Genomic DNA, 11,322 nt, shown 5'->3' with positions numbered 1-11,322 from the left:
GAGTGTTGTATGAACCATGGCTACGGGCTAGGTGCCAACCATAATCCAAAAAACACCACAAAAAACCGAAATACAATCATACAAAATTTGAGGGAAACCGAAATGCACTTGTGTTGTTTTGGTGAAATTTTGATGGATCAGTGAACCAAGATTGGAAAGGACACCTTGGTGACGTCTTAGACATGTTAATGGAGGGTTCTAACCATGGCTACATCCCCTAGGACAGCCAAGATTCGAACACCCCATTGAACAATCCAATGACAGAAACTGTGAACCCAAAATTTTGTACTCATAAAAATGTTGTTGTCATATCTTTTTTTGTGCGTGTATGGATGTAAACCAATGGACCAATAACACCCTAACACACTCTAAAACATTCCTAGAAGCAGCCATGGAAGCCTGGAACCGAGAAACATCTTGAAATCAACAAAACTTAGCAAACTCGTGAAGTTGAAAACAAAAGAGTTTAGGAAAAATCTGTGCAGATTTTGCTTGGCAACTTGCTGTCAATTTCGTGTTTCAGCTTGAATCATGGTTATATAATGGTTTAAAAATATCTATAGGACTTGATTGAAGAGCAAAGAACAATATCTACATGCCTGGAAATTTGTTTTGAAGAAAACAAATCAAAACGACAATACGACGCGACGGGATCGGAGTTGGCTTCCTTCTTTCTAATTCAGCTGCTGCTGCACGATTTTTAGCTGATGTTCTTTTCTGAAATTTCGAAGGTAAGGGTGTAGTTGATGTTAGGGATGAAGGTGTATGATAAAAGAGGTGTTAAAGGGGTCTTGAAGTGCATTAAGGGGGGAGCTACAAGTGAGAATTTGAATGGGTTTGAATTGGTTTCCCTTCCCCCTTGCCGGCCGATGTTACTCCTCTTTTTATTGCTGTGATACACGCTAGTTTGTTTGGATCTTGATGAGGAAGGATTAAGGTTAGTTATGGTGTATGTATTACCCATCATTATGGAGATTAAAAGTAGGAAGTGAATGCACTATAAAATCATTTAGTGGTAAATTTGAATGAGGTTTACTACAATTTTTTTGAATTGTCTTAACCAAATATTTTTACTACTTCTTGCATGGTATAATAGTGTTTTAAGTCTTGCATTTTAAATTCTTAAGGTTTAATACCCTCATTATATATATTTTTAATGAATGACAAATTAATTTAGAATAGAACATTGCATGGTAAGCTTAACTTAAAATTTAAGTATTTAAATGTTATGTTTAATTTCTTGAATATATTATACTTAGATTAATTTATCCCCACTTATTTACATATTTTAAATTAAGCTTTAATTAAATATTGAATCTAAAAGAATTTATTTACCAACTTAGCTCTAATTAGTTAAATAAATTCTAAAACATTTTATTTCTTTAAATTAAATTATTCTTTGCCTTAAATTAAATTTAGGAATATTTTCTTATTATTAATCTTATCTCAAATCTCCAAACTCCGGTCCGTCCTCGCGTATTTAACTGAAAAGATAAAACTAAACTTTTGCATTTAAAATAAATAGTTATGACTTGTCAAATATCAAAATGAATTAGACCCTTCATATATACTAGCAACCGAGGCACACGCGTTGCGTGTGTCATGAATATATGAGCGTGATATATTAAATATTCATGATATCACAACATCATGACACAAAAATATTTTGTATCATAAATATATTATTGAAATGCAATAATGTTACATTCAATGTAAAAGAAGTAAACAAATAGTCAAAAAATGGTCCAAAAAATATTAGAATATGCATAAAATATTCAAATACACCATATTAGTATGTATGCAATTGTGCCAGATGAAAGTTTGGATTTTTGTTATCACAACTCTGCTAGATCTTGAAACATTTGAATTTAAAACCTATAAACCAAAATCTAAATGTGTCTGTAAACATTATAATAAAACAATGTCTAAGAAGACATAATATAATGATTTAGTGACTCTGTTAAGAATATGTGAAAGATTAGATCATAGGACCTTGAAACTCGTAATAAATAAATTATCACCTGCAAGATAAAAACGAACAAATTAATTTGATATAAATTTCGATTAATTCTTTCATACTCTCAAAAATATGAAATAAAATATGAAATTCAATTAATAGACTGGGAATCAACAATCATTGATATAAACTGCACATCACAGCCATCTGCCGAAACAACTCCATGATATTTGCTCCCATGTAAGTGTCAGGACCATACCATACGCTTAAATTAGGCACTTCTGCAAAAGCCTTGAAAATTACCAGATGCAGCTCACAATAAGTAAAAAGAATCTGAAGTATGGACATAAAGTAAACAACCAAATGATTATTCAAAAAGAAATGGCACAGCCAACCTGCAGAATGGTTTGCACGACATTAGAAGAGGTACAGGTAATTGTTGGAACAACTTCATGTGTGTAAGCTTTGGTCTCGAGGGATGTATTAATATAGACGACATGCAAAGAGGGAGAAGGAACGGAAGCTGCAGCGGTGGCAAGATAATCCATATATTTAGGACTGGATGCAGCATCAGCCAAGGAGCACCCAATACGTTCATTAGACATCCTGTACACACCTACCTGAACAACTTCATTGTTCAAACATGCTCACAACAATCTGAAATAACTATACTAGTTTCATAAATCATTGTTTGTGTTAAGAACCACACATAATAAATAAAGCAAACATATTATATCCACTTCTTTCATCAGAAACAACTCTCCAAATCAATAACTCTAACCATGGAAGATTCATTCACTCTAAAACACAAAATTTACTGTTAAAACTAAAACGGTCATTTCCCTTCTGCAAAGTGGCGAGTTTTCTACCGCAGAAAAAACCTTGCAATAAAACCCACCCTCAATAAAATTAGCAAAATTCAAACCAGAAATTTATTTTTTTTTTAATATTCAAATAATTCAATTATTGGAATGGGTTCAAAAACCAACAAAGGTAACATAATTCAACACAGAAAGTATATTTTTTTATATTAAAAAATTCAATTATTTGATTGGGTTCAAACATCCCATTTTCTTTGATTTAATAAAATAGTAGGGAATGTAAATGAGAGAACATTGTCTAGCATTTTAAGATCGGATTTTAAATGAATTGTTTAACTTCATATCAATTACATTTGGTTAGCAAGGTTTCATGAGAAACAGTTCTAGTTACGTTTTTCTCACGTCCATCTATTTAATTACTGCATTTGGTTAGCAAGGTTTCATGAGAAACAGTTCTAGCATATAAAAGTTCAGATGTTGACATCATGGCTCTGCTAGATCTTGAAGCATTTGAGCTTAATATTTACCAATCAAAATGTAAATTTTGTTTGTAATAAAACTATATCTAAGAAGCCCTACTATAATGATTTATTGAAATTGTTGATCATATATGAGAGTTTAGATCATAAGATCTTGGAGCTCGTAATAAATATATTATCTCACCTGCAAGATAAAAACGAACAGACGAATATGATATAACCATTAATATAATGCAACATATGACCATTAATATAATGCAACATAATAAATGGAAGGTCATAAACTAATTCACTGTTAAAAACAAACCAGATGAAGATGGGGGCGAGTAGATCTGATCCATTGAACCGAGTATGTCATTTGTACAAATACTTTGTTTGCAACCAGTATCCTTCTTCTTTTGAGGAAAAAAACACAAAGGTAATTCATAATCAGCAAAGAAATTCAACTTAAGCCAACAATAAAATAATCATAAATAATATGTTTATCCATTAGGCACTACCCAAGTACTGTTTAAATTTGATTCAATAAATATAGAAAGTATTGTAGCAATGGCAAAAATTGTAATTCGGGTTGCGTGATAAGATAGATGATGAGAAATACGTAATCATGGGCAGAGATATGATTAAAATAAAGAGAGTTGACGTACTCACAATTAATTATTCTCTATTAGGTAGCAATACGTCTTTGAAAACCACGTTTCTTGTGAATACTCCAGTTTGACGCTCTAAGTTCCCATCTTTTACCAGAATTTTTGTAGAATTTTGTGAGACTCCTCTTGAAAGTGCCACATATAGCTGACCATGGCTGAACACATGGTTACACAAAAATATGCCAATATTTGGGATCGTTTGACCTTGTGCTTTATTTATTGTCAGAGCAAAACTAAGCCTTATGGGAAACTGTCGACGTGTCAACTCAAATGGTAATCCAGAATTATCTTCACTTTTCAATGGCATTCTATGTATAAAGAATCTGATACCCTTGTGAGGACCTGTTATGATCTCAGCATCTATAAAATTTCTACAAAGATTGCGGCATATTAATCTTGTTCCATTGCATAGACCAAGTTCGGGCGCAACATTTCTCAAGAGCATGATAGGACTTCCTACTTTCAATATGATTTTATGTGGTGGCAAACCACTTGGACAAAGGGAATTCAAAAATTCTTCTTGAAATAGGTTGTGATTGTCGTCTGCTACACTATCCCAAGAGGTATACTCTTTTTCCTCTCCAGGAAACTTGACAATGAGCATTTAATTAATATTGTCGACGTCAACATTTTTTGGTGTGATGATGGCTCTATCAACCATATATTTTTCATCGTTAACATGATTTATCATATTAGGAAAAACAGAATCAATCAACATCTGAATTGATTGTTCTCCTTCCCATGGTATGATAATTGAATCTGGTAATTTTATGAAATCACGATTCACAGTATGTTGCAATCCATCACCTATGCGCAAGAGAAATTGCGAGAAGTCAATATCTTGAGCAGATCTCATATTTTGCTGAAGGTGTATTATCTTTACGCAATGCCAGAATGTTGACCTTGAAATACTTGCAGCAATTTGTTCTGCCTTGGACCCTCGTTTAACAACCGGTAACACTTGTCGAAAATCGCCACCAAAAACCATTGTCTTCCCTCCAAACACTATTTGAATTTCCATTATATCTTGGAAACTCTTACTGACGGATTCAAAAGCATAGCGATTTGCCATTGGAGCCTCGTCCCATACTATAGCTGATGCACGCCTGATTAGATCTGCAAGTTCTGACTGTTTCTTTATTTGGCACAATGTTGATGCTGTTGGTCTAAGTGGAATTAAAAAACGTGAATGTGCAGTTCTTCCACCTTGCAACAATGTTGCAGCTATTCCAGATGTTGCTACCGCAATTAAAATTTTACCTGTTTTTCTCAAATGTGCCAAAATTGAGCGATATAAAAAAGTCTTACCAGTACCTCCTGGACCATCAATGAAGAAAAGGTTTGATTGGTTATGCGTAATACTTTCTACGATGGTGTCAAACGCAATCCTCTGCTGAGCATTCAAACGTTCAATAGATCTCAAATCATCATCAGAAATTTGATAAGAAAGCTCATCCTCAATTATTCTTGGAAGTGTTGTGTCTTGTAAAAAATCAGCACTTATCGATGGCAAATCAAAATCATCAAGTTTTTTTTTGTACTGATGCAGCAACCTTCGTATCTCAAGCAATAACTTATTGATGATTAAGTTATTTGATGAAATTTCTCGACCATAATCTTCACACATGCAAGGATGGAACTCATCCCAGAGTTCTCGAACTGTTATTGGTTGACAGAACACCAGTATGGATACAAATAACCTTGTAAATGAAGATGACATTTTAACAGAACGTGCTTCTTCCAGACATTGTTTTACATAATCATCTTGTTGAAGAAGTCCTCTAATTTGAGCAGACTCCTTAAATGTTGAATATGTTACCCCATTCACATTCATCAAATCTTCAAAAGATGTTGGGCCCCTGACATGGTTTAAAAGGATACGGAGATAAAACCTCTCACCTTCAGATGGTGACACAACATATACTCTCCCAACCACTTTATTGTAGCTTCTTCGACGAATCCATTTTTTTCCAGATTTTATCCATGTGTAATATTGTGGAAATTCTCGATATAAATACTTTCCAATCAAGTCAGGATCACAATTTATTTTGAAAAATTCCGTAAGCATAGTCTTCGAGTTGTCATCATCTGCTAGTAGATCACTTACATGTTGTTGGGGGTCAAAATAAACCAAGTGTTGGTTAGGTGTATGTAGTTGTAATCTAATGACTGAAGGATACATCCTACTGAACTCAAATGAGAAAATTCGCCACAATGCTTCAGGCGCACAAATCCACCTTCCATCCACGTACTGTTGGATTTCATCACAATTTTGCCCATTTCGTAACTCTAGTGCGACCCGATCAGGACCTTTATGGATGTATTTGTATATGTACTTGACACATTTAATCCCTCCACATACTTCAACATTAATATGACAATCATATTTTAATAAAAGCCATGGATTGTATGGGACAACCCAACCATTATCAATGAAGACATTGTCATTGTTGGCAGTTGATACTTGGCCACCTTCACGTCTTCGATACAAAGGATATGAGTCATTTCCTCTAGATGTGTATTCCACAAATGGCTTTGGAAAGTTCTTCTTACATTTACCATTTACCATGCATGGACAATTTGGATTGATTGATCCACATGGCCCATGTATCATATGGTGGACAACTGCTTTGTGTAGATTGGGTTCTTCTGTTTGTGAAGGTATTTCAGCACGCATAATTGAGTCAAAGTGATCGGGAGTACACAACTTGTCATTATTATCAAATATGACCAACATATGAACATGGGGAAGCCCTCTTTTTTGATACTCAATGACGTACGAATAAGAGAGGACCTTACCCAAAACCCCCCTATCCACAATGTCTTTTTTAAACTCTTCAAATTTTGATTTAAATATCCTTGTAATCAAATCTGTACGGTCTTGAGATGATTGCCCATGAAGTAGTTGATATTTTATCTCATCCCAATTCGGATTGCATGTCATTGTAAGCATTATATCTGGTTTTCCATATGTTTGTACCAAAGTCATGGCATCTTGATACCGTTGGTACATATCATGTGGGCTTCCACCGAAAGATGATGGCAAAACGATTCTGGTACCAACATTTCCTGTAATGCATTTGGTAGATATGTATAACTTGTGAGTTGTAATATATGTTGTGAAAAATAATATTATAATAATTAAGTTATCATACCTGCATTATTTTCACCTCCATGTAAACAATCTTGCAATCCTTGGTAAAGTTCAGAACGTATATCACGTTGATTTGAACGTATCCATCGCAGTCTTTGTGTTTCAATCTTTACGTAATTGTCAACTACGTATTGTTGAAGTAGACGGCCTCTTCTAAGTAGCAAAGATGGTGAATTTTCTCGTATCTGAATAAGCAAATAATTTACATTACATGAGTTCAGGTGTATATGTAAGTTTTAAATTGTTTTTAATTAAAAAATAAGCATAAAGTACAATATTTTTTCACTAACCTGTAGCATATACGCATAATAATTTAAGCATGTTAACCGGGTACCATTGATATTTCGGCTATTTATGTCCCAACCATATGTACCATATGGCAGAAGGAGTGGATATTGCAGAGGATCATAATAGCCAACTACATCTTGAATGCTGATAAGATTTCCACCGATACCTTGTATAGTAATATCTCGACCGCTCAAATTTTCTTGAAATTCGTTGTCAACAATTACAGCTGCTACTTGAGAGGATGTTGGCAAATTATATTGATGTTCATTAGGTCTTTGTTGCCTGATGATGAGCCTACAGTTTGGTATGTCTTCACATTTGCCAATTTGCCGAAACACGTGCACAAATGGATTGTGTTGATCAAGAATATTTTGTATCTTAAGCAGTAATTCTCGCCTTAGTTCTGGATTTTCATGAAGTCTATTGTCTATATCATGATCTGTGTCTACAATCCACATCTGCATGTACCTAGGCCTACAATTCTCATTTGGTAGAAGATTTCCGATCGAGTGATATATTGATCCATGGGCACGAAATGTGTAAATTCCATGTGTACCGGTTGTTAAGGACTCATCTAAGTTGACTCCCATAGATGTAAAAGAGAAAACGTGATTGTATGCCCTTATGAACTGCCGAAAATGCCTTCCTTCCTCATTATCCGCAGCATACAACTCTTGCAATTCAATAGGAGAAGGGATATGATCCAAATTTGTATTTCCATTTCTACAGCAGAATTGTGAAGTTTCACCATGAAACAATAGAGCTTGGCAATACATACAAATTCTGGGGTCAGACAATTGACATCGATAATTTATCCCACTTTCACCGAAATTTCTTGCTAAGTTACGATATCGACGTGGACGTGGATATCGTTGTATGTTAGCAATGACATTGCGTTCACTGAAGTTAATTCCTGCAATATTGTTCAAATTAATATTCAAACTAACAATTTAAAAAAGAAATAGTTTTTGGAAGATTGAATGATTAAGCTTCCTAGTTTAATTTTCTATAAATTTGTGAAACTTTCATTTCATTAAATATGTTTGCACAAAATTTTGAAGTTTATATTAAAAAAATAAAAATCAATGAACTGAGTGATGGAGTTTTGTCAAAGTCATTAAATAATATATTGAGAAGTTTAGAGAGGAAATTGATGGTAAAAGCAATAAAAAGGATGTTTGTAACAGAAAATACATATACATGTATGTGACAAATAGAAAATGTAGTGAAACAATTATTGTGGCAGAGTAATACATATTGATCCAACATAAGTTGATTCAATTATTTGATTTTAAGCGATTATACGCCGTTATATGTTGCATGAAATAACTATCTTGTTCATTGTCTTCATCATAAAATTGGAGATGAAATAACATCTAATTTTGAGCAACCATTTTTGCAGCACAGTTTAGGTGTTTCATTATGCAAAATTTATGGTTGACAATATAGACAGATTGTTTCTTTGTACAAATGCCATCGACCATTTTGTTGAATATCATTGAATTTTTTTGCTAGATTATGATATCGATGTCGACTTAAATGTTGTTTTTGAGTCGTAACAATAATGTTATTTTCGATATTGATATATCATGCAGTTATATGTTTATTTAAGGTGACTTGTATTATACATAGATGACATAATTCAAAATAATGAGGAAAAATGGTACATGTCACGTCAAAAAGAGTATTTGAATTTAGTAGATTACCTTGCTGATTTAAATCAGTTAGACGTTGACATGTGCTAGTACTCCCTTGCTCAAAATTTGATGTCATTGTTTGATAAGATAATGTCTGTATACGACACACTTGTCCAACCGTAGCTGCGGTGATTCCTGACATTAAAAATGAGTGTTAAACAATTAATTATTTTGTTGTTTAAATTATTAGATATGAAAAATATTTAAATGATGATGTTAAAATAATAAAATATTACATATTTTAGATATTACATGTGGATGTAGTATCAAATATTTTATTGCATAGCGTATAATATAATATCTAAAAGAAATGGTTAAAATCGTTTGACTTCAAACATTGTAAATGAAATATACCATCTTGATTTGAAGAAGTTTCTGTTGTTGCATGTGATGCGGTAGTCGTAGCCAAATTGTTGTTGAGGGGAACTGAAAAATGTATAAGAGGGTTATATGTTTGTAGTAAAATAAATAAATAAATTTCTGAAATATTAATATAAATAGTAATAGGTGATTGATGTATATGAAATTAAAAGTAACAAAAATTAAAACAATGACTGATAAATAAGAAGCAATACATATTTTATGTAACATACCATTCAAATGTGTATTAAAATCTGTCATTTCAACGTTGGATTCATCAGAATTTGTAGCGTGTGCACTTCTATTTCTACGTCTTTGGTAGTTTGTCCGACGTTGGTCTAGATTTGTTTGTCGTGCAGCTTGTGTCATTGATTGTCTTTGTGCTCGTCGTCGCGTTGTGTTTAATTGACGCCTTTCATTGTCACTGCGATTGGTATAAGTAGTAGCCCGTGTAGGAGGGGAAGACATTGAAGCTAAATAGTAATTAAATCTGTGTATATATTTAGAAGAAAACTATTAAATATTGGTCTCGACATGGTTAAGTTCCAATAATTCAAGAATTGAATTAACAGATTCGTGAATAACATGAATATACCAGCATTACATCGATATACATAAAAAACTATTATTATATAACGAGAAAACTTGAACAACATAAATAAATTAAATATATATTATACCGAAATGAACGAATTGCAATGAAGCCTTAAATCTAACCCATTAACCAAAACAAAATTAATAACGATGTCGGAAATTAAAAAGTGAGTAGATAACCACTACCTTTTAGGGCTGGCGCATATTTTTTTTTATCTCCTGCGATTAGTTTACGGTAGTTTATGAATACAAAATAGAACAATTACATATTTATAGTTTCAACTGATAATTTTCATCTAAGAATAGGTGGAAACGAAAAACCGTGTGAATTGTGGAGAGTAGGAAACAATTTTAATAGAATTTTCGATAAATCAAACCTTATGATTTGTTGCCGAAATATGAGAGTAGAACGTGTCCCTTGCTCATTGTTTTGTCCGCATTATGTATTTGCGCTTATATCTGAGAGAATTTTTGGAGTAGGGAATACATTTTTGTAGCATTATGAACTTTAATAAAATAGTAGAGATATAATGATTTTTTAAAAAAAATTGAAATTGTAAAAACAAAATCAATTGGTAAACATGAATACAAAATTTTAAAAATCATAGAATCAATACAATATAAAGAAATTAATGAAAATTTATGCAATTATTAAACGTAAATGAAGGATATAGATGAAGATAGTTGGTGTCAGAAGATGATAACATGTTTTAATTGGATAAACTATGGTGGAAACATGTATAAAATTTGAGGTGGGAGGTTAATTAGTCTCATACTGAAAAATAAGCATAATAACTGAAAAACACGAAAATAGGTGAAAGGAATCCAAAAACATAAAACACTCTTTCGAGAGTCATTTTGACACCTTTCACCGTAAATTCTCGTACGACCTCTAAACTCAACCAAATCACGAACGGCCAAAAACATGACTTTCCTAACTCATTGAGGTACTGTCCAGTCCAAGGCCATGGGCTAAAAGCCAGCCAAGAACTCAAACCAACCTCATGAACCGAACAACAAGTTGCTCTCAAATTACAGCAGGAGCAGCTTGTGTATTTGAGGGGAAATTCTGAAATTTAATGACCAAGGGCTTGAACCACCACACAAAGACTCTTATTAACATCCTAAGGCATGGCCTGGACCATGGCTAAGGGCTATAAGCCAACCACAACCCAAGCAAGCCACTAGAACAAGAACAGCATACCAGCCGAGAGCACACCTTGGGATTGTGTGTCTTGTAATGAAATATTTTACTGTCTTGTCTCGTTCCAAGGGCAATTTTATCGACCATGGCTAGATCTAGACATGATGGAGTGTTGTAT

General features: G+C 33.3%; 2 protein-coding genes across 9 annotated transcripts; both read right to left on the bottom strand.

The window, feature by feature from the left end:
• Positions 1-2,031: 2,031 nt before the first annotated feature.
• On the bottom strand, positions 2,032-10,770 carry LOC140837464 (uncharacterized). 8 transcript variants are annotated; one of them, XM_073203630.1, is made up of 10 exons: positions 10,378-10,770; positions 9,640-9,896; positions 9,401-9,472; positions 9,056-9,181; positions 7,352-8,262; positions 7,063-7,246; positions 3,909-6,976; positions 3,565-3,652; positions 2,353-2,577; positions 2,032-2,248 (listed from the first exon to the last, which is right to left on the bottom strand). In XM_073203630.1, the coding sequence occupies exons 2-7, from the start codon at positions 9,872-9,874 to the stop codon at positions 4,512-4,514; spliced, it is 3,993 nt and encodes a 1,330-aa protein (XP_073059731.1). In that variant the 5' UTR covers positions 9,875-9,896; positions 10,378-10,770; the 3' UTR covers positions 2,032-2,248; positions 2,353-2,577; positions 3,565-3,652; positions 3,909-4,511. The 8 variants fall into 8 exon arrangements, with proteins under 8 accessions (XP_073059731.1, XP_073059732.1, XP_073059728.1 ...); XM_073203631.1 differs by lacking the exons at positions 2,032-2,248; positions 2,353-2,577 and adding an exon at positions 3,333-3,441 and having other exon boundaries at positions 3,905-6,976; XM_073203627.1 differs by lacking the exons at positions 2,032-2,248; positions 2,353-2,577 and adding an exon at positions 3,333-3,441.
• On the bottom strand, positions 3,915-4,511 carry LOC140835881 (uncharacterized). Its single transcript, XM_073201293.1, has one exon. The coding sequence runs from the start codon at positions 4,509-4,511 to the stop codon at positions 3,915-3,917; it is 597 nt and encodes a 198-aa protein (XP_073057394.1).
• Positions 10,771-11,322: the final 552 nt, after the last annotated feature.

Source organism: Primulina eburnea, chromosome 7 (genome assembly GCF_022965805.1).
Source record: "Primulina eburnea isolate SZY01 chromosome 7, ASM2296580v1, whole genome shotgun sequence".
Classification (NCBI taxonomy): Eukaryota; Viridiplantae; Streptophyta; class Magnoliopsida; order Lamiales; family Gesneriaceae; genus Primulina; species Primulina eburnea.
This window is presented reverse-complemented; position numbering and strand designations above follow the sequence as displayed.